This window comes from Rhizophagus irregularis, chromosome 5 (genome assembly GCF_026210795.1).
Source record: "Rhizophagus irregularis chromosome 5, complete sequence".
NCBI lineage: Eukaryota > Fungi > Glomeromycota > Glomeromycetes > Glomerales > Glomeraceae > Rhizophagus > Rhizophagus irregularis.
The window spans coordinates 4166475-4191307 of NC_089433.1; the positions used below are offsets into that span (position 1 = coordinate 4166475).

A 24833-nucleotide genomic window follows, 5' to 3' on the forward strand; every position below is an offset into this window, starting at 1 on the left:
TTATTTATTTATCAACTTAAAGTTGTCTATTCTATAGAATATAATTGGTTATCAAAATTAATAAGAACTTATTGTTTAATAAAGATTTAAGAACAGTAATAAGTAATTAAAAATAAAAATAATGAAAGTTGAAATTATTTATTTTTCATAGAGTAAAGAACTGTTTGAATAGGAATTGAAAAAAATGAAATTAAAGCATTTAAATTATATAATGAAGCAGCTGAAAAAGAATATATTGATTCAATTAATAATCTTGGATATTGCTATCAACATGGAATAGGGACTAAAAAAAATGAGGTTAAAGCATTTGAGTTATATAATGAAGCAGCTGAAAAAGAATATATTGATTCAATTAATAATCTTGGATATTGTAATCAATATGGAATAGGAACTGAAAAAAATGAAATTAAAGCATTTGAGTTATATAATGAAGCAGTTGAAAAAGAATGTATTGATTCAATTTATAATCTTGGATATTGTTATCAACATGGAATAGGAACTGAAAGAAATGAGGTTAAAGCATTTGAGTTATATAATAAAGCAGCTGAAAAAGAATGTATTGATTCAATTTATAATCTTGGATATTGTTATCAACATGGAATAGGAACAGAAAAAAATGAAATTAAAGCATTTGGATTATATAAAAAAGCTGTTGAGAATGATGATATTGATGCAATATATAGACTTGCAGAATGTTATGAATATGGAATAGGAACTGAAAAAAATGAAAATGAAGCATTTGAATTATATAAAAAATCAGCTGAAAAAGGAGATATTGGTGCAATATATAGACTTGTGGAATGTTATTGTTATGGAATAGGAACTGAGAAAAGTGATATTAAAGCATTTGAATTATATAAAAAGTTGGCTGAAAAAGGAGATATTGATTCAATATATAATCTTGCAGAATATTATTATTATGGAATAGGAACTGAAACAAATGAAATTATAGCATTTAAATTATTTAACAAAGCAGCTGCAAAAGGTCATATTGATTCCATATATCAACTTGGGGAATGTTATTATTATGGTGTAGGAACTGAAAAAAGTAAAATTAAAGCATTTGAGTTATATAATGAAGCAGTTGAAAAAGGGCATGTTATTTCAATATATCAACTTGGAAAATGTTATCAACATGGAATAGGAACTGAAAGAAATGAGGTTAAAGCATTTGAGTTATATAATAAAGCAGCTGAAAAAGAATATATTGATTCAATTTATAATCTTGGATATTGTTATCAACATGGAATAGGAACAGAAAAAAATGAAATTAAGGCATTTGAATTATATAAGAATGCAGTTGAAAAAGGAAATATTGATGCAATATATAGACTTGCAGAATGTTATTATTATGGAATAGGAACTGAAAAAAATGAAACAAAAGCCTTTAAACTATACAATAAAACTGCTGAAAAAGGTCATATTGATTCAATATATAATCTTGGAAAATGCTATCAATATGGAATAGGAACTGAAATAAATAATTTTAAAGCATTTGAATTATATAATAAAGCTGCTAAAAAAGGCCATATTGATTCAATTAATGATCTTGGATATTGTTACCAACATGGAATAGGAACTGAAAAAAAAGAAAGTAAAGCATTTGAGTTATATAAGAAATCAGCTGAAAAAGGAGATGTTTATTTAATATATAATCTTGCAGAGTGTTTTTATTATGGAATAGGAACTAAAAAAAATGAAATTAAAGCATTTAAGTTATATAAAGAAGCTGCTGAAAAAGGTCATCTTACTTCGATGAATAATCTTGGAGAATGCTATCAATATGGAATAGGAACTGAAAAAAATGAGATTAAAGCATTTGAATTATATAGTGAATTAACTGAAAAGGGCCACATATATTCAATATATGATCTTGGATATTGCTATGAGAATGGAATAGGAACTGAAAAAAATGTAATTAAAGCATTTGAATTATATAAGAAATATGAAAATAAATTATAAATTTATAATTATTTCCTTGTCTTGCTACTTGGCTCAATAGTATTTAATATATGGTGTAATATTCTTAAATAGACTATTTAGTGAAGATGAATTCCGAATAATAATAGTACATTATTAATATAACAATAACTGAATATTTAAATCAAACTCAAAATAAAAACATGTTACATATTAGCTATATCCTGGCTAATTAGGAATATATAACTATTCCAATTAGCTATATTTATATGCTATTAAATATGTTCTTTTCTGATTAAATTTACCATCACGACTTTAAATTAAATGAACCCAAGAAATATGTATTATTTTTTATTTTATAAGATTAATATATTCTCAGGCAATTTTAATAAATTGTTCAAAAAGTTGCCCGAAATTTCTTTAATTATTCTATTTATTGATAACTGATAAGTATAATATTTGGTAACGTAAATCTACCAGATTGAAGCTATTTGGAATCTATTTGACCCTACATACGTGTTTTATTGTTACTGAATTTATGTGATTCGAATATTAATATATTTACAGTGTCAAATAACAAAAAGAACTAATAAATTCGTTCATTTGATTTTTTAGTGTAGTTATTTATTAATTTATATATTGTAAATATTTTTCTTTAAATTTACTGGTAGCATTATCATTTTCTGCCTCTAATATTTTTAAATATTGTAAAAAAATCTCATGATAATGGGAAGAGCACATCGCAAGTGAAATTGTAGGCTCATTTTCTTCTCAAAGAATAGTACCGACTGTTGACAAAGTTTTTAGGCCAGCAGGTGACAGCACATGAAAAATAAATCTCAAAACTGAATTATTAACTGAACTGTTCATTGTGAAATAAGAGGCAGGGCTATAATTTTAATAAAAGCAGTATTTACATAAAGTAGAGTTTGAACTCGAACCAGGGTGAGTCAATTCAAGTAAGTCAGTTGAATTAGGACTCGTGTTAAGACAAAACTGAAGCTATAATATTGGCCAACCTCTCACCTCTAACAGCAATACAGGCTAACATTATGATAATTCTGGCCGGCATTACCGATCACATGCCAAAAATTCTTGATGAGTGCGAGTCCAAGCTTTAAAATAAAGCCTATGGCCTGTATTCTTAAATAAAGATTCTTTAATAAAGAAGGTTCTTCTATCTGTTAATACCATTCTTGAACTACTGCTACTTGTAAGTTGTAAAGTTTGTATTAGTTACACAGTGAAATTCGATAAACCGGATCTTTGATAAACTAGATTTGGGCTTAAACCGGACTTTTTTGCTGGAACCAAATACTGTAGTAACCAAATCACGTATATTAAAATAAGTTTTGATATACCAGAGTTTACTAGTAAAAGCTCGATATTCGCTATAACGGATCAATTTTCTAACAAAAATGATTTGATAAACTAGATCACGTGATCATTAACCAATAAAATTTAAGTAACGTGATGCGGTAAATCTTAATTTTGGCCAGAATTATAAAAATCTTAATTCCAGCTGAAGTTATGTATTACTTATATCTTCAATTAAAAATATTTTATATTCATTTCATGAACTCTATGACTTAAAACTAAGATGAAAAACTTAAATCGGCGTATATTAGTTTTATTAGCATGAAATTCAGTATAATAGATTTTCAGTATATCAAAATTTTTTTGCTATACCAGATATCCCGGAACTGATAGATCCGGTTTATCGAATTTCACTGTGTAGTTAAAAAAAATCATTTAAATATGACACAGCAATATCTAGAGATAGTGGTAATTCATTCGTATAAAAATGAATAATAAACTAAGTAATGGAGTGCTTCTATCTAATATACCGTATCTCATAATATGAAATTTGTATAAAAATGTCCAAATAACTGAAGTGTTGAGTTCATTAAACTTAAGCGTAAGAGGGGGCATAAAAAATACAAAGTATCATATGTTTCAATATTTTTCGCAACAATTAATCCAATATTCCAATTAATTGCTCATTTGGCAAATAATTTAATTCAAGAATTTTTCGAAAAGGGCAATCGAGTCGAATGTACTGACTGTACTTGATGTATTAATGTAGCAATATATAAAATAAATATGGATTTTACTTTCTTATTTTAAACTGATTATAAAGTATAAGAATATTATTAATATCTAAAAATTAGCGAAATCAAATGTAAATAATCTGATGTATATTAATAAACTAAATAGACAAAAAGTTTCTAAAATTTCATATATAATCATTTTATAGTGGCATATTATTCTATTATTTATTTTTATTTTATGTAAAGTCGGAAGGAACTATCTAAGAGAGCATTAATCCATGAGAATAGGCCCAACATTAGTTCCATCATCCATTCCATAGAACGGATCCTACCTAATTGTTATATATAGACTGGTCCAACAACACGACCGATGAAGGAACAGGTACCATGAAACCGAGGACGAACAAAACTAAAAAAGGAGTTCTAGTCTATCATGCGTATTTTTCTTTTAACTATTACTAGCTATTGTATGTAAATACTGTCATATACAAAATGATATATTATAAAAAAGGTCCGTAAATGTTTTTTTGTGGGTGTATATAAATTTTGGATGTCTATATAAGTTTTGGGTGTCAAATAAAATTTGGGTGTCTATATAAAAATTGGGTGTCTTTTGTTTAAAATTTGGGTGTACTATTAGTTAAAAGGGTAAATATCCGAATCAGGCGTAGGTGGTAAATCATTTTTCTTTCTCCGAGGTCGCGCAATAGGTCTCTGGGGTGAATCAATAATAGTTCGACTAGGACCAGGTGGAGGTGTATTACAATTATCAACGGTATTCGTAGAAGGGGTTTTCATTTTAGACCAAGGTCGTGCTATTTGTCTCAGGAGTAAATTATTAATAGGTTGATTAGAATTAGGTGAGGGTGTGTCATCATTAGCCAAAGCGTTTAAACGAGCTTTTTCTTTTGCACTAGGATAAACCATGGACGGCAATGTAGGTTTGACAAGCGATAAAACGGGTGTCGAAACAGCGGTAGAATTTTGACCAGAAGCCAACCTAAATCGGGCACTTTCATATCGAGAAACGCTCAAAGCGTAATCTACAAAAGGAACAATTTGAGGTTGTGTGGGGTAACTAATGATTTGAGGAGGAGATGGTTGTCTAATAATAGGAGGGTGTAAATTTTTGCGATCCATATAATTATTATAAAGCCTCTTGGCCTTCAAATAGCCATATTGACATTGAGGAATTGTGGACAAATCATATCGCCTTCTAACTTTATAAGCGAATAAATTAATGTTATATGTTTGGAAATAATAATTCCGAGCATCACCACTAAAATCAACAGGTAGTGTGGGTAAAATTTTCTTGAGTTTATTACGATTATTAACGCGTCGTCGCCAATTCTTGGCACGTTTCCGGGTAAGTTGATCCAATACTTTATCCTCCTCAGATTTCTCATATGAGAGATCCCGTTCCACAAGATGAGATACTTTTTTAAATACTGTAGAATTTTCTTTTAATAGAAAGGGTTTACTATGATATAAGTATTCTTCATGTTTGATGATCGATTCTTTTAAACGATTCCATCTTTTGACTTGTTGTGGTGTTCTTTTATCGTAAAACTCAACATTTTTGTATTCTTTGTAAAAAGGTCTTGTTGTAGATTTACCTTTACGATTAGTTGTGATAGGTTCCATCACCTCTTTTAAATCGGAATTGTTCTTTCCTTTCCATTCATTATAACGTTTAATAATTACATTATATTTTAAACCTAAACGTGTTGAGTGAACTTCTTTCCATGGATTAAAATTAACATTTTTGTAATCTTCTCCTCTCCGTTGTGTGGTATTTGATCTAAACCCCGGTACAGGAGTAAAATGTTGATTGCATTGCCATTGATTATTTGGAAGTACAAATGCCGCTGGTTGGGTACAAGTATTACTACAGCGAAAATAAAATCCAAGATAGATCATGTGAGTTCCAGAACTAAACCGGATATAAGTTTTGGTTTGTCTATTTTTAGCCGAATAAGAAAGTCTATTTTTAATCGCTATTAATTTTTCTATTAATAGTTGGCGTAAACGTTTAAAATACTTTTTCACAATATCAGGTGAAAATTGTCTGTTGATAGAAAATATAAATGCAAGATATGTCCCTATTAAGTAATTAAGATTGATCTTTTTACTAGTTGAGTTGAAGATCCTCTGATGATCATTAAGCATATCAATATCATTGGTGTAGACGTTGAAAGAATTTTTCTTTGTTAAACAAAGATCAGCATTTGGGTGTAACTCCATAAGGAAGTATCTACTTTTTTTGGTGTTATACAAGGTACCACTACCTCGTGTATCGCTAACTATATATGGATTGAGCTTGTGAGTTTGAAACGAATAAGCAAAAATATTACGTATTTTGTGTAAAGATTTCTTGTTGTAACCATCCTTATCAAGAACGGTCACGTGCGATTTAGAAACAGAAGCGTCAGAGGGGTTTATTTTCCCAAAGGAAGGTAAAATATTCAAAGGTGTCATAATAATAAAACTATTTGGTATACTATTATAAAATACTCTCTAAAAGCAACAGGGTATATTAAGGAGAACTTTCCGTCGAGGCCACCAAGTGGTCCTCTCTCCTTGTTTACTAACAATAAAGGTTAAAAAATAAAATAAAAATTTGTTTTACTGCGGAATTTTATAAAATCTGACGGAAAGGGGAGAGAGTTTTTTTTTCTGGCATATTATTCTATATTAATGTTGCAGATTAACGCTACCAAATATGGAATGCACGTGATCTGGGTTGATCTTCCGCAGACTGATCTGAGGCACAACATTAATATTTAACCATCTAATGTTGTTGGATAATTTATACATAAGGTATGGCGAAAATATCTGTTTATAAAACACTATAAGGATCGTTGCATTAATTACCGTAAATATTGTCAAAACGCAAGATAATATGAACAATCTCAAAAAAGTAGTGCTTCGATCTGGATGAAATGAAAACCATTATCCGGATTATACAGTACAAAAGGATTATATCCGGATTGGGTTTACACATAAAAATTTTTTGACTGCGGACTAAATGATGATAGTCTATAATAAATTCGTATAGCATTTCAAAATGTTTATTAATAGAAAACTTCCCAAAAATAATCATTGAAATCTGCAAAAAATACTAAAAATAATTTAAGAATAAATATTAGCTATGAAATAACAGCAATTTATTGACATTACTTTTTTTAAAAACAATTTTATAGTTCCAACTTAACTGTTTTTAACCTAACTGTTTATTTAACGTATCTCACTCGTTCTTAAAAAGTTTTTAAAGTAAATGTATGATAGAGAGTCTCTTAGGATTAGAATTAGAATTAGTTTAAGGATAAACTAAAAAAATCTTTTACGTAAAAATTTATGATATTTTTTTCCGATTCTAATTTTTATCGAAATTCATTTTTTTAAAGCTAGAGGAGGATGAGGGATCTTATTGCCTCATTGGATAAAAAGCATTTACAATAAATACAGTTTAAGTCGATTTGACTAATTTATTTTAAAAATCAAAATCGGCCAGTTAGTTTGATAATTTCTAATTATTCATTGATCTGAATTATTAAATTTCAACATTTTTTTTTAAAAAAAAAATTACCAATAAATATTTTAAAAAATCATATTTGGACATACCTAGATTTTTCTAAAAAATCTGGACATTAAACAAAAAATTAAGTTGAATCTCAATGTATTATTTTTACAGTTTTTACTTATTAAAAATTCAAAGAAGTGTGGCGAAACACGTTAAAAATATATTAGAATATAAATTTGTTTAAAATTATAATTTATAGTAACAAATCAACAAATCAAAAAATAGTTTTGGTTCATGTATTGTATTAAGGCGTTTTATTTGAGAAAAAATCCATCCGGGTTTCGGTTCAAGCCGGATATTTTTCATTCGGTTTATGAACCGGATGAAAGCGGATCAATCCGGATAAATCCGAGTATCATTACGTGGAAGTAAAGTAACAAAGAAATCTGGAAGTTATGATTATGATATGATAACAAACGTCCACATCAAAGAATGGTAATTTACGAAACACAAATGGGCGTAACGATCAATATGTAATTAATAAATTTTTGCGATCACCTTTACATCATCACGTGCCGGTGGACATCCTATCAGATATCACCTTTGCGTAGAATTACTGTATATAGCATTCGTTACACTTCGGAATTAAAAATTCTTATAGCCTATATGATTGCAAATATATTATTAATATTTAGCCATTGGCAAAAAATGTCAGTCCATCAAAATCACCATATTCTGACATAATTATTAATGGTTACGGATTTTAAAAAAAGAATGTGAAAAAAATACCCTTCCGAATATATTTTATCTAAATATATTAATAAACTAGCACTTCTCAATAAATAAGACAAAGCGAAATTGAAATTAGTTGAATACAATTTTGTGTTAACCAAAAATTTATTGTCTTTTTAAAGTAATAATTAACTTCGATTACCGTATTTAATATTTGTCTATTTCACATTATTCCAAAAAGATAGTAAGAATATCAATTTCTTTCTTATCTAGTACGACTAGTACGACGATAAATCTACGTACGATTGTACCTGCATTTTTAGTTTTCAGCCTCTTTGAGATAATATCAAAAAAATCAACATACGTTAAATATAAAAATATTCTTACACAACGGGCAAGAAATATTTTTTCATACATTACAATATATTAAAAGTAAAGTTCACGTTCTGATCCCATAAATGACTCATTTAAGGAAACATAAAATAAAATTGGTCAGGTAATCTTATATCAGATATGTAATGTTATTAATTATGATATTAACTAGTCTTTTTTTTTTTGACAATTAAAAATACTAGAAATATAATTTTAATCAGAGTTGTCAATTTCACCGCGTGAATTAGTCTAGTCACCAGACATACTTCGTATCATCGTATCATCGTAACATTGTATCATGCGATTTATGTGTAACGTAACTTAAACTCATTCCAGCGCGTGAAAGTTATAATAAAAATCGTTTACAATTAACATGGTTTAATCCGATTTACAAAATTCCGTCATTTTTGAGTTGATTGGTGCTTTATTATTGTAAAATTTTTTTTTTTATTAAGTTTTATGAATTTAGTTTGTTTATTTGTTTACATATTCTATACATTCTACGTAGTAAACGCAAAGCATAATTGTTATATTTAATGTTGTTTATGTATTGACGATAAGCGTGCGTTGAGCATTTCCTTGTTTAATTATTTTTATTATTATTAATCCGGTCGATCCCAGCTAATGTGATTAATTCTGACCAGCTTTAAGAATACCCAAATGACGATAATGTTGGCTGACATTATAATCGATTTAACAACTACTACTTTGATCGTCTCAAATTAAAAAAAAAAATTTCTACAAAATATATCGAAATCGAAAAAATTTTTATTATCTTCACTTTTTGAAAAAAAAAAATAAAATAAAAAATTTCTTGCAAAAAAATTGCGTCTATAATAAAATAAACAAATATTGGGTGTACTGTAATTTATGATACATGCAGTGCATATTCATTTGTGTAATAAATTAATGCAGAAAAATTAAGTGAATGTATATAAAAGGAAAATAAGAATTATTCCTTTTATTTCTTCTTTTCTTTTTTATTATAACGCTTTATGCATACACGTGCATATATATACACTATATACATATATATTTTTGGAAGGATGTTTTTTTTGGGCGTTGTTTGAACGAAGATTGTTCATCATAAAATTCCGTTAAACTGTAAAAAAAAAAATTAGTAAAATATTTATTTATTTTTTTTTTTATAAAATTACAAGAATTACAAGGATCATATATATTAAAGAGCTTTGTTTCATATATATTAATTAATGAATTTTCATTAATGCTAATTAACATTAATTAATATATTTTTCTTTTTTAAAAAAAAAAAATGAAACCAAAATTTAATTTTAATGTTTTACTTCTAAAGAAGCATTATTATTAGGTAAGATTATACATACGTATTATAAATTTATTTATCCTGTAAAATACCGTAAATCAGACATTGAGTTACAAATAATTTTAATATCTTTATCAAAGAAATTCATTCATAACGTATGTATTCCATATTCCTTTCCACGTTCATAAATATTTACCCTTTATTTACATTTACCAACTAACCTACTAACCGAATATACGTTTAAAAAATAATTAATTGGTAGTATCCGCATAATTAAAAATTCGTGTGACACAAATAAATGGATCACTCATCATTATATAATTATAATATAAATATCGGGCTCATAAGTAATTTCAAAATACCGTCACTCTTCTACTGCAAGTGCAAGAACTGTCGTTAAAAAAAAAAATAACTATAAATAAAATCAAAAAAATATATAATGTATATTAAAAAAGCTTGTATAGAAGATAGTAATAGACCAAAAAATGAAAATGATAAAGAAAAACGTTTTTCTTTGATTGTAAAAAGGGAAGAAAAAATTAATTCTTCCATTCCTTCAAATATACAAACATATACTACCACTAAAATATTATCTACTCCAACTTCTACAATAAATCCTGGAGGTTCAAATAATTCAAATATATCAAGTATATTCTCAGGAAGTAATCCGTATCATAAATCATTTATAGCCAGTATGATAATAGCGATATTAATTGCCGTAATATTTATTGGCTTTATCATAAAGAAATTGGTCTTTTACAAAATACATATTAATCAAGGTCAATTATTAGATTCAATGGCGAGTAGTAGCATAAGTGAATATAGTAGTAATTATGATTTACGATCATCAAAATTTAACGCAACTTTGACTGAATCCAATCTTGAAAACAATAATTCTTTATTATTAATAGAAATAGAACAACAAAGTAATATTAATAATATTACTAATAGCGTTATTAGCGATGAAACTATTAGCGAAATCACAAATGTAAATTCAAATTTAACTAGCGATGTGATTGATGCATTAAATTATATTCCAAATAATTCTGTTTCGGAAATTTCTGATGATAATTCTAGTATTGATATAGATTTAGAACTACCTTCTTCAAATACTGATGTTAATTGGGAAGAATGTATGAAATAGAATTTTTAAGCATTTATTTTTATAAGTCATACAATTCTATAATTCTATGACAATTGTGTAATACGATTATTAGTAAGCTTCGTGGTCGATCACATGACTGTTGATCATTGTTATGTCTATAAATACCCCTTTTCAAAAAAAAAAAAATTACGAAAATTTTTTTTCTTTTAAATTGTAAATTGTAAATAGTTTTAGAATTTAATAAATCTTTTAAATAAAAAAACAGATTTTTTTGATTAACATTTTTAAAAACTATTTTAAACTATTGATAAATTGAATTAACACAAACAATTATTAAATGTGTAATTTATTTTGATTCACGATTTTTTTTATCGAAGAAAATGTCGACGAAAAACAAATTTACCGGTGTCCTTATATTTGGTGCCGCTTTTACGATTCGGTTAATTCTTTTTCAATCTTCAAGTATAACAGAAACTTTAGGAAGTCGAGTAGAAATTGTAACCCCCGTAACGAGTTTTACTCGACGTATGTATTTTTCGTATTTATTTATTTATTTATTTGAAATTAATTAATTAATTATTTATTTATTTTATTAATAGTTACTGAAGGACTTTATTTATTTGAAAATGGGGTTCCGCCATATGATGGTGGTGCCTTTCATCAAGTATGTCATCGTTGTTTTGTTAATTTTTATAAGAAAGATTTACAAAATTTAAAATTAACTTAATTTTTATTTAAGGCTCCATTATTACTTGCATTTTTCCAATTACTTGGTTATTTACCAGTTATTTTTACAAAATTAACGTTTGTATTGATGGATCTCATTTTAGCTTATTGTTTGATGAATATCGCTGGAATAAAACAACAACTTTATTATAATTTTCCTAAACTTGAGATTGAATTAAAAGATAATGTACCGAAAGAAATTGATCCATGGGTTGTTACTGGATTGTATCCTGAAAAAATATTATATATATTTATGATTTATTTAAAAATGATATTATTATCCTTTCATTTAAAAAAAATTATTTTCTAGTTATTTATTTAATCCATTGACAATCGCATCATGCCTTTCAAAATCTACGATTATATTTACTAATTTATCGATAATTCTTGGAATTTATTATTCGCTCAAACGTTTGTAAATAATTAATATATTATATATCATTCGTTCAAACCCTATTTTAACGAATTTTATTTGATTTTATAGATAATAAGAGTTATGGAATGTTTTGGATCGCAATGGCAACATATTTGAGCTTTTATCCATTTATGTTGTTTTTACCTTTAATACTAATTTTCACAAATAACGTTGAATCAAGTGGGAAAATTATTAAAGTATGAATTGTTGTAATATCAACAATGAAATATTTATTTTACTTTATTTTTATTTACTCATTATTTATTTTTATTTTACAGAGCGAAATTATTGGATGTGTTGGATTATTTGTTGTATGGTTAAGTGGATTATTAATATTTTCATATTTTCTAGTTGGTTCTTGGGACTTTTTAGGTGCTACGTATGGCGTCATGTAAGAACTTTTTTTGATAATTTCTTCCGTTATTAATTGAATATTTACTAACTCGTGTCAAAAAAAAATTTTTTTATTTTTTTGAAGACTCTTATTGCCAGATTTAACGCCAAATATTGGATTATTTTGGTATTTTTTTATCGAAATGTTTGATCAATTTAGAAGTTTCTTTTTGGTGGTTTTTCAATTACACGCGTTCGTATTTATGGTACCAGTTTCAACAAAATTTAGGTAAGTTATAATTATTATATTAAATATTTTTTATTATAATTATACTAAATCATTTTTTTTTAGAAAACATCCGTTATTTTCAATTTTTATATTGAGCGGGATAATGGCAATATTTAAATCATATCCATCAATTGGAGATGCTTCTCTTTATTTGGCATTTCTTCCAATTTATTCGGAAATAATAAAATGTAATTATTGATTTATTTCTTGTTTTATTCATATGATGAATAGTAGAATTTTAATTCTACAGTCACTTTAAATTAATACTTAACATCCAATGTTTCTCCCTTTTCTTTTTTTTTTTAGATATGCGATATAATTTTTTAACAACTAATATATTTTGTTACTGTTCAATATTATCACCAATATTTTATCATTTATGGATATACGCAGGTAGCGGGAACGCTAATTTTTTTTACGCTATCACTTTAGTTTATACTATTGGTAATATCATTTTATTAGTTGATGCTACCTTTGCTATGTTTAGAAGGGAATTTGATATTTGGAATCCTGATCTTAAAAATTATGAAATTATTCAAAAATAAAAATAGTAATAAAAAAAAAAGAAAGTAAAAAAATTTAACGTAAATGAATCATAGATAGATTATTGTAAAAAAAAAATAACGCAAAAAACGTGAATCACGTATTTGAATTTTATAGATTATTGTAAAAAAAAAAATGTAATTTTATATTTAATAAAATGATTTTGACTTTGTTCATTATAATTTTTTTTTTTAAAAAACAACGGAATTTGTAGTAATATCACGTAAATAAATTAAAAGCATCACAGTAACTTGTGTATAACAATATAACATAAATACAGTATATAGATGCTGTTGAAATTCTTGAATTACGGCAGTAATTACGGTGTCGGAGTTACGGTATATGCCGAAATTATTCAAAATGCCATGACCGTAAAAAAAATTACAGCATTGCAGCATTACGGAATAAGCTTAATCAAATTTCGCAGATGTGCGTACCGTACCCGTGACGACACCTATAGCATTAAATACAGTACCGTATAACGGGGCCGCAGTACCCCGCGTATGATGTAGATTTATTAGTAGATATGTATAAAACTTATTTAATAATTGGGTATTTATCATGCGTAATACCTAGGTATTTATTAAATTATTTTAAATAATAAAATCGGTAGAAAATGGGAGTTGTATATAGAGTACTGTACGGGGGGGTACTGTGGCCCGCAAAATACGGTATATTGAATTTTTTGATGATCGTACTCGTTAGTATTTTCTGTATTGTTCAGGGCAAAAGGGTAATAATTACTGTATCACCTCGATAACGAAAATATGGAATTATAAATATTGAAATACGTTCCTAATAGAAATAAAAAAAAAGATACAATCACGTGACTTTGGGCCTAACATCACTCCGGGTTGAATATGCATATATCACGTGAATGCTACTTTTTTCATTGCGAAAATAATTGATAATATCGAGCAATAACATGATGCATTGATGCAATATCATACAATACTTTCTCAAAATTTTGTTTAATAACAAAATATAGTTAAAAATCAATTTTTTTCCATTTAGGGCTTAATGATAATATATATATTTTTTCATTGTAAACAAATAAAAACGGAAAAAAATATATAAATACTAAAAAAGTCATTTCCATTTGGTTTTTTCACATTATAGATGGTTAAAATGTAGATGAAAAATCTATTAATTTGGAAAAATTAGGTGAAAAAGAAGAAGAGTTCTAGGTTAAAAGATCTCCATGAGCTATCTTAGTAGGGACAATTAAATACGCTCCTTTTTTAATTGACCAAGGTACGGAAGAAATGAAAATATTTGACTAATTTCAAATAATTATAGAACAATTCCATATTTTACATCTTAAAGCAATAACACTAAGAACTTTTGAGATGAAATAACTCCATCATAGATGACTCCTAGATGGCTTTATTTAAATAATTAACTATCCTGTTCTTCACGTTGTTCTGAATTCCTTTATTAATAGTCCCATTAATAATATTATTAATAACTATATTCATGGTAGGAATTTGATTAACTTTAGTATTAAAAAATTGGTTTATGGTTGAGCTATATATTTATAAATGTCATAAAAAAGTTCATATTTTGATAATTATTTTCAGTAAAATATAAATAAAAATTAAAAAAATTCTCCCTTTTTATGAAATACTAAGTGTATTTTATTTTTCCTTAAAAACAAAAAGTTTTTTTTATTCAACTGATTCTCCTATATCATAAAATTCTATTATTAACATATGTATTAATAAATAGATCAAACATGATATATTAAATAGTTATACAAAAACTCATAGTATGATGGTGAAAAAATGTGCTAATTAATTTATATCCAGCATTAACCCATATAAGATTATTATGTGTCATTATTTTTGAATTCAAGAAAGATTTTTACTTAATTTAAAATTTTGAAGCCAATAAAATTTTAATTACTTAATGACTTTAATGTTATCGGCTCTTGAAAATGGAAAAATGGAGAAAAATTTTCTTAACAAAAATCATAATTTTGCTTGATTTTAAATATCTGACACAGTATAGTTTTTAACGAAAAATTAGAAATGTAAATAAGATTAAATTTTAAAGCGGTATAAGTCCAATAATCCATTAGTCCACTAGTCCATCACTGTAATATCAGTCCGATTACAGGACACTGCGTTACGATGGAAAAAGTTCAAAATGGAGTGACTCAAATCGGTTTTGGAGCAGAACGTTGGAACCATTTTCGAGCCCTCAAGTGGAACGAACGATTCCATGAGAGTAGACTACGGAAATCGACTCTGAAAGTCAAGTTGATTTTTTTTATTCCCTATCACTCGTATATATATTTCTTGCTTCTTATGCTAATTTGCTTCTCTTTCAATTGCTCATTTGGCGAGCTTTTATCAAAGTTTTTCAACATAAATTCTCGTCCATTTTACTTTTTCTAACTCCCCGATACTAATCTTGAGCTCTGTTTAATGTTATGTAGCAAATGTTATGTAACACGCAAAAAATAAATACAAAACAAGAGACTTTTGCCCATGATACATAACGTCTATGCCAATGTAGCCTTTCGGCTGCTGATTATTCTTTAATATATAATTTTGTCCTTACCCTCTTACAATATCTGGAGAACCAAGACTTCTACCATATTCTTCAACAAACCAACGATTACCTCCATAACTTCGATGAAGTTATACATCATCTTTCATTATTTCCTTGGTAAACACTATGTAATAGTCGGCTTTCGAGCAATAAATCCCTTTCAGTGCATACATGAGGAAGTATTAGTCTGAGGCTGAAATAGAGAAAGTACGAGCTAGTAACGCCTACATCCCTCATTTGCTAATAAAAAGAATATTTTACCTATGGTAGGTAGTCGAACCCATCATGGCCACAGATGCCTTCCTTTTCCTCATGATCGTATGGTAAGAGCTCTTGAACTGCAGCACGCTCTACATTAAACCCGCCGCTGAATCCTTTTGTTTATTCTTGGTCATGGTATCAACCCACAACTTCGAACTGAAGATCTATGGTAATTCCTTTCACGGTGATTCTTATTGGGCCCTCAACTTTTTCTCTTTACTTTCCTTAGCAAAATCCACAAGCTTTAAAGCAGGTCCATCCTTAATACATAATTTCTGAGCTTCTGCTCGGGCATCTTGAGGAAAGCATGACTGTCAATCTTTTTTGCGAATAATACTTAAGTCGTTATCGTCAATGTTCAAGTCTTATTCCTTACAAAAAAGTCATTTCCAGCAGTAGTAGAAGTAGAGGCAGGTGTATTTATTTTAGGCATAGTGCTTTTATAGGTAGTTTAGCTCGGATAAAAAATTGTGTTGCGCTTGGGAATGAAATTTTATGTCGTACAGATAAGTGGATTTTGCATCATTGAACAAGATATCTTTTAAATGTTCAAATACTATAATTCATCTCTAAAAAATATTATATTGAGATTACCTTTCAATGTATTGATAGGTTTTTCTGCGGATTGTTGGGATAAGATAATAGCATCAGCCAGTATCTAAAAAGGTAGACGTGGTAAATTAGATATTAATCAAAAAATCAAGACTTATTGTGCTCCGATATGATATCGATTTAAGATTTCAAAGTACTTTGATTAATGAAATATATTACACTATATTACACTCGAGAATATGATGGAGAATATTGTGATGATCCTGATATGAAGCAATAATATTTAAATAGAATTTATCACAAAAGGAAAAACCTACACGATTATTTGACCTTTTTATATATATTTCGGGTTCTACTTGCTCCCGAAAAGAGATGCTTAGAGTTAAATGAGTTTGCGAAAACTTTATTACGAAGTCGGAATTATGATAATTTTGGTCAGTATCCAAAAAAGGTAATAGCTTTCCACAAGGAATTATCTGTAAAGGAAAGATTTTCATGATTTTTTAGCTGGTTATAATTCTGTCAAGAAAATTATTTCCTTTTCTAGGTACTGGCCCAGGTCCCTGAAATATAAATAAAAGGAAAGATATACGTGAACTCATTCTAACAATCACTTTCAGCGATTGACGTAATGATGCATGTTGCAGCTTAAAATTGATGCACGGATCTCATGTGTAACGTCACTCATGCGACATATAAATACACAAGTTTTAAACTCCAAAAGCATTTTAGAAAATGGCAAGCAGTTCCAATAAAAAAAATATTGATACAGACAAATTTATTCAATGGGTCGAGGGTGGCGTTGCTGAAGATTATATCAATTGTCATGTTTATAGCGAATTTAAAGATATTAGATTTATAGGTCATGGAGCATTTGGTAAAGTATATAAAGCTACTTGGAAAAATTCAAATACTATTGTCGCATTAAAATCTTTTGAGAGAAATAATCTTATTATAAAAGAAATTGTCAATGAGGTACTGTCGTAATGTTTGTTAGCAGTTACTAGCTAGTAATACTGATTTATCAAATTTCTATGTATAGATAAAATTATTGCATAAAGTTAATCTTCATGTAAATATTATTCGGTTTTTTGGTATCGCTAAAAGAGAAAGTAAGTACTAATTATACAAATTTAATTGAAAGATCAAATATAATGATTTAAATTAATTTATCCATTTTTTATTTAGACAATGAAGATAATATAGATCCAACTTCAAATTATTTGCTTATCCTTGAGTATGCAGATAGTGGTACATTAGGAAATTATTTGAAAGATAATTTCAGTAAATTAGATTGGAACGTAAAATTGCAATTTGCAATTCAAATTGCTGATGCAGTCTCATGTATACATCAAAACAATATCGTTCATTGTGACTTAGTAAGTATTCTATGAACTTCTGATTTTTATTTTTAAATATAAATATACTAATTTAATGTTGCTTTATTAATAAATAGCATTCAGATAATATATTAATTCATCAGAATATAGTAAAATTAGCAGACTTTGGACTTTCACGTAAATTAGCTGAAGTATCAACTCAAAATCATATATATGGAAAAATAGCTTATATTGATCCACAACATTTTCAAGAACAAATAGATAAAAATAATAAAGTTGGTTATCACTATAAACCAAATGAGAAATCAGACGTGTATAGTGTTGGTGTACTTCTATGGGAGATATCATCTGGGGAAAAACCATTTAAATCATATAATTGTTTTTATCACCAACCAAAATTAATGTTGGAAATTTCAGAGGGAAAAAGAGAGACACCCATTCCTAATACGCCAAATGATTACATTAACATTTATACAAGTATATTATAAAATATTTGTTTTGATTTACTAATATTAATTTACTAATATTTATTCTAACTTATTTTCACAATTTATTTTCTTTTTTAGAATGTTGGAAAAATAACCCAAGTGATCGACCAGATATGCAACAAGTATTGTCAAATCTAAAATTAGTTAATTTGAATATAATTGACACAAACACTTTATTAATCAATGAAAACGATACTATAATTGCTATTGAAAACAATAAGTCACTCGGTAATGATAATATTACTAATAATCAATTAAATTTTAATAATGAAGCTAATGAGCAGATTAATAATATTGATTTAAATAATGAAAATATCATTAATGAGTTATTGTCACTATATGAAAATGCTATTCAAAGAGGAATTAGTAAAGAAGATTTTATTCAACTAATTAAGCAACACATAATAATGAAAAATAAAAGCAAAAGAGAAATATTTAACTATTTATTAGATAACATGAATAAGCTACAAAATATTTTTCTATTAGCAATTTTTTATCATTATGGAATCATAACTAGTGCAAATGAAATTAAAGCATTTGAATTATATAAAGAAGCTACTGAAAAAGGTCATAATAATTCTATGAATTATCTTGGAAATTGTTATAAACATGGGATAGGAACTGAAAAAAATGAAATTAAAGCATTCGAATTATACAATGAAGCAGTTGAAAAGGGTCAAGTTAATGCAATAAGTAACTTAGGATATTGCTATCAATATGGAATAGGAATTGAAAAAAATGAAATTAAAGCATTTAAATTATATAATGAAGCAGCTGAAAAAGAATATATTGATTCAATTAATAATCTTGGATATTGCTATCAACATGGAATAGGGACTAAAAAAAATGAGGTTAAAGCATTTGAGTTATATAATGAAGCAGCTGAAAAAGAATATATTGATTCAATTAATAATCTTGGATATTGTAATCAATATGGAATAGGAACTGAAAAAAATGAAATTAAAGCATTTGAGTTATATAATGAAGCAGTTAAAAAAGGGCATGTTATTTCAATATATCAACTTGGAAAATGTTATCAACATGGGATAGGAACTGAAAAAAATGAAATTAAAGCATTTAAATTATATAATGAAGCAGCTGAAAAAGAATATATTGACTCAATTAATAACCTTGGATATTGTTATCAACATGGAATAGGAACTGAAAGAAATGAGGTTAAAGCATTTGAGTTATATAATAAAGCAGCTGAAAAAGAATATATTGATTCAATTCATAATCTTGGATATTGTTATCAACATGGAATAGGAACAGAAAAAAATGAAATTAAAGCATTTGGATTATATAAAAAAGCTGTTGAGAATGATTATATTGATGCAATATATAATCTTGCAGAATGTTATTATTATGGAATAGGAACTGAAAAAAATGAAAATGAAGCATTTGAATTATATAAAAAATCAGCTGAAAAAGGAGATATTGGTGCAATATATAGACTTGTGGAATGTTATTGTTATGGAATAGGAACTGAGAAAAGTGATATTAAAGCATTTGAATTATATAAAAAGTTAGCTGAAAAAGGAGATATTGATGCAATATATAATCTTGCAGAATATTATTATTATGGAATAGGAACTGAAACAAATGAAATTAAGGCATTTGAATTATATAAGAATGCAGTTGAAAATAATCATATTGATTCAATGAAAGATCTTGGATATTGTTATCAACATGGAATAGGAACCAATAAAAATGATATTAAAGCATTTGAATTATATAAAAAAGCTGTTGAGAATAATCATGTTGGTTCAATGAATGATCTTGGATATTGTTATCAACATGGAATAGGAACTAAAAAAAACGAAATTAAAGCATTCGAATTATATAAAAAAGCTGTTGAGAATAATCATATTGATTCAATGAATGATCTTGGATATTGTTATCAATATGGAATAGGAACTGAAAAAAACGAAATTAAAGCATTTGAATTATATAAAAAAGCTGTTAAAAATAATCATATTAATTCAATGAATGATCTTGGATTTTGTTATCAACATGGAATAGGAACTGAAAAAAATGAAATTAAAGCATTTGTATTATATAAAAAAGCTGTTGAAAATAATCATATTGATTCAATTAATAATCTTGGATATTGTTATCAACATGGAATAGGAACTGAAAAAAATGAAATTAAAGCATTTGGATTATATAAAGAAGCAGTTGAGAATGATTATATTGATGCAATATATAGACTTGCAGAATGTTATTGTTATGGAATAGGAACTGAAAAAAATGAAAATGAAGCATTTGGATTATATAAAAAGTTAGCTGAAAAAGGAGATATTGATGCAATATATAATCTTGCAGAATATTATTATTATGGAATAGGAACTGAAACAAATGAAATTAAGGCATTTGAATTATATAAGAATGCAGTTGAAAATAATCATATTGATTCAATGAAAGATCTTGGATATTGTTATCAACATGGAATAGGAACCAATAAAAATGATATTAAAGCATTTGAATTATATAAAAAATCAGCTGAAAAGGGAGATATTGATGCAATATATAGACTTGTAGAATGTTATTGCTATGGAATAGGAACTGAAAAATGTGATATTAAAGCATTTGAATTATATAAAAAGTTAGCTGAAAAAGGAGATATTGATGCAATATATAATCTTGCAGAATATTATTATTATGGAATAGGAACTGAAAAAAATGAAATTAAAGCATTTGAATTATATAAGAATGCAGTTGAAAATAATTATATTGATTCAATGAAAGATCTTGGACACTGTTATCAACATGGAATAGGAACTGAAAAAAATGAGATTAAAGCATTTGAATTATATAAAAAAGCTGTTGAGAATAATCATATCGATTCAATGAATGATCTTGGATATTGTTATCAACATGGAATAGGAACTGAAAAAAATGAAATTAAAGCATTTGAATTATATAAAGAAGCTTCTAATAAAGGTTATATTACTTCAATGAATGATCTTGGATATTGTTATCAACATGGAATAGGAACTGAAAAGAATGAAATTAAAGCATTTGAATTATATAAAAAAGCTGCTGAGAAAGATCATATTATTTCAATGAGTAATCTTGGATATTGTTATCAACATGGAATAGGAACTATAAAGAATGAAATTATAGCATTTAAATTATTTAAAAAAGCAGCTGCAAAAGGTCATATTGATTCCATATATCAACTTGGGGAATGTTATTATTATGGTGTAGGAACTGAAAAAAGTAAAATTAAAGCATTTGAATTATATCAAGAAGTTGCTGAAAAAGGTCATATTGATTCAATTAATGATCTTGGATATTGTTATCAACATGGAATAGGAACTGAAATAAACAAAATTAAAGCATTTAAATTATATAAATTAGCTGCTAGTAAAGGCCATATTGACTCAATGAATAATCTTGGAGAATGCCATCAATATGGAATAGGAACTGAAAAAAATGAAATCAAAGCATTTGAATTATATAATGAATCTGCTGATAAAGGTCACATTTACTCAATATATAATCTTGGATATTGTTATGAAAATGGAATAGGAACTGCAAAGGATGAGGTTAAAGCATTTGAATTATATGGGGAATATGAAAGTAAATTATTATTACCTATAAAACATTAATAATACAGTCAGCCCTCTATAATTGCACACTATGTTGACTTTTAATTGAATTTTTTGAATTATATTGTCAATTTTTTCACTTCACATGTCCAGTTTGTAAAATTGATTTTCAAATCAATTTTTAATTGTATTTTTTGAATAAACTTGTCAATTTCTTTATTTCCACTAGTCCAGTTTACAAAATTATTTTTTAAATCATTTGTTAAACATGTTTTACACCATTTATCTCCTATATTAGTATATTGATCGCCACATTTTTCACAAAAATATCCGCTTGGGAAAACCATAATATAATCTTTTGTATATAAATTTCGAGATATCCCATATATATTAATGTCACGTGAATAACAGTAATTTGTATATGCCCTAACCTATAAAATTTTATAATTTTTAAATATTATTATATAAAAAGTGATCAAATTTATAAAAAAATTAAAAAAATTTCATACCACATTTACAAATCCATTAGTAATACTTTGTGAGTTATATAAACATTTTAAAGTAATTATTTCATTTCGATCTCTATTATATAATGAACCATTCTTCCATATTGCTGAATATACTTTATCAAAATCTCTTTGTCCTATTTCTTTAATATAATTAAATTGATTGTATGGTATCCAATTTATATATTCATAAGAATCCATTATTAATTGAATTTCTTTAATTCTATATTCGCTGATCCGGTTTGTAAAATTGTTTCCTAAATCTGGTACGCAAAATTCTTTTGTAATAATAGAAATAATAGATTGATCATCCCATTTTTCATAATAATGTTCATTAAAGAAAACCATAAAATAATCCTTTGTATTTGGATTTTGAGAAATTCCATACAAAATATTATTAACATTACTATAACGACATTTAATTGAATATTCTTTAACCTATTAAAACGCAAAAATTAAAAGATTGATATTGAAAAATATAATATATATATGTACTATATATGTATATAAAATTCATTAAAAATTAAAAATTTCATACCTTATTTATAAATTCATTTGTAATATTTAAACATTTTAAGGTAACTGATTTATTTTGAATTTTACAATATTTGTAATCATAAGCATTCTTCCATATTGCTGAAAATACTTTATTTGGATAATCTCTTTCTCTCGTTTCTTTTATATTATCAAACTGATCGTATGGTATCCATACAAATATATCATAAGGAGTATCATGCTCAATTTTTTTTATTTCCATTGGTGTCAATAAATTTTGAAGTATAATTTTTTTTTTTCAGTGAAAAGATCGAAAAGATCGCGACTTTATTCTGATTTGATCCCGTGTTTTTTTTTCGAATGTAATACTAGTGTAACGTATTCAACGTATTCATCACGGAAATATGATTGAAATTTTCAGGTTGATTTTGATATACTATATTAAGTAAATTTCATTTCAGATCTACATTTAAAAGTTATGTACAACAATTATTTTTACTGTTACAGTACGATCAGACAATCAGTACATGTGCTAACTAAAAGAATAAAGAAAAAGAAAAAAGAAATTTAACGCCAAGATAAATTGTGTAACTTCATTTGTCCAAATTACTTTCATTAATTAACTGAAAATCAATTTTAAAAATGTAATTATAAATTTCTTTTTAAGAATACGAATCGAGTTTAATAATGTGCACAGACGAATCAAAAAAATTTAGATGCATATTACAATTATAATTATTACATGTATTTTTTTTTTTTTTTTTAGTAAGGATTATATTAAACTTATTATTATTTATCTCTTTCTTTTATCTTATTTAGAGAACAAAAATTTTTTATTATTCACACAAAATTGGGTAGAATTTATTATTATTATAAATTTAAGAGCGGGTAAAGCTTTTTTGAATAAAGGATTATAATACTATCATTAGATTTCATTGTTCATTAATCATCATGCGATTTTGAGGCCTATTCCCAATGTGAATTATATAAATGTCCTATTAAGGAAGTAATTTTACAATTATGGCCCTTTCAATAATATCTCTATGTACCACAAAAATACGTGATTTTTTTTTTATTGGAACCGCAGCTCATAGCGCAATTAAGAAATACTAAATAACCTCTCGGATCAAAATTTTTCACTCAAAGAGGAGTGAAACAAAATGGGTGGCTTTATTGTGTAAAGTTATGAGTAAGCAATTTTTAAAATTATAAATGTTCCTATAACTTGATTGCCATGCTTATTATTAAAAGGATACCGATAACAAAATAAATGTGTAGCGAAAAAGTCATGAAAAAATTGATGATACACTTACTATATTAATTCAAATAATAAAATCAAAGCCGTATCAGTTAAGAAAAAACGTCAATTAAATATAATTTATCGAATCGAACTCCAACGTTAATATACATTCATTGACGAAATATTATTTAATAATTTTAGATCTTTAGAAAATTTTACGATTATGAACGTCATTATTTCCGTAAAAAGAAAAAATTTTTTTTTCTATTTATGATATTATAACGAAAAAAAGTATATGAAAAATTCCTAATATCTAATTTCATAAAACGATATCGTGTAATCTTTAATTGCAACAATTTCATAGATCAGTTTTTGATTTGATGCTACAGAATTTGGAAAATTCGTTACGATATTATTTATTAAAAAAAAGTTACAGTACATATAACAATAATCATCTCAACGTTGATTTGCGCTTCAAAAATTTTGCGCATCGAGAATCTGGTCTTTTGTTGATATAATTAGCCAAAATTTTTATATACGCAGTAGAATA

The 24833-nt window shown here is 26.5% G+C and overlaps 5 protein-coding genes across 5 annotated transcripts; 3 read left to right on the forward strand and 2 right to left on the reverse strand.

The window, feature by feature from the left end:
* Positions 1-4607: 4607 nt before the first annotated feature.
* OCT59_025445 (uncharacterized protein) lies at positions 4608-5891 on the reverse strand (the record flags this gene model as incomplete). The annotated part of the gene is made up of 2 exons (XM_066138512.1): positions 4608-5135; positions 5355-5891. The coding sequence occupies 2 exons, from the start codon at positions 5889-5891 to the stop codon at positions 4608-4610; spliced, it is 1065 nt and encodes a 354-aa protein (XP_065992109.1).
* Positions 5892-10243: 4352 nt separating this feature from the next.
* OCT59_025446 (uncharacterized protein) lies at positions 10244-11248 on the forward strand. The gene has a single exon (XM_025320812.2). It carries the CDS (start codon positions 10320-10322, stop codon positions 11022-11024), a length of 705 nt encoding a protein of 234 aa, XP_025170483.2. The 5' UTR covers positions 10244-10319; the 3' UTR covers positions 11025-11248.
* A 117-nt stretch (positions 11249-11365) lies between these two features.
* On the forward strand, positions 11366-13293 carry OCT59_025447 (uncharacterized protein; the record flags this gene model as incomplete). The annotated part of the gene is made up of 10 exons (XM_066138522.1): positions 11366-11510; positions 11585-11649; positions 11725-11936; positions 12022-12122; positions 12196-12323; positions 12405-12517; positions 12605-12748; positions 12812-12936; positions 13055-13141; positions 13211-13293. The coding sequence occupies 10 exons, from the start codon at positions 11366-11368 to the stop codon at positions 13291-13293; spliced, it is 1203 nt and encodes a 400-aa protein (XP_065992110.1).
* Positions 13294-17395: 4102 nt separating this feature from the next.
* Positions 17396-22102, forward strand: OCT59_025448 (uncharacterized protein; the record flags this gene model as incomplete). Its single annotated transcript, XM_025330701.2, has 5 exons — positions 17396-17635; positions 17703-17772; positions 17849-18039; positions 18117-18477; positions 18567-22102. 5 exons carry the CDS (start codon positions 17396-17398, stop codon positions 22100-22102), a joined length of 4398 nt encoding a protein of 1465 aa, XP_025170481.2.
* A 443-nt stretch (positions 22103-22545) lies between these two features.
* On the reverse strand, positions 22546-23305 carry OCT59_025449 (uncharacterized protein; the record flags this gene model as incomplete). The annotated part of the gene is made up of 2 exons (XM_066138535.1): positions 22546-22986; positions 23087-23305. 2 exons carry the CDS (start codon positions 23303-23305, stop codon positions 22546-22548), a joined length of 660 nt encoding a protein of 219 aa, XP_065992111.1.
* Between the last annotated feature and the right edge of the window lie 1528 nt (positions 23306-24833).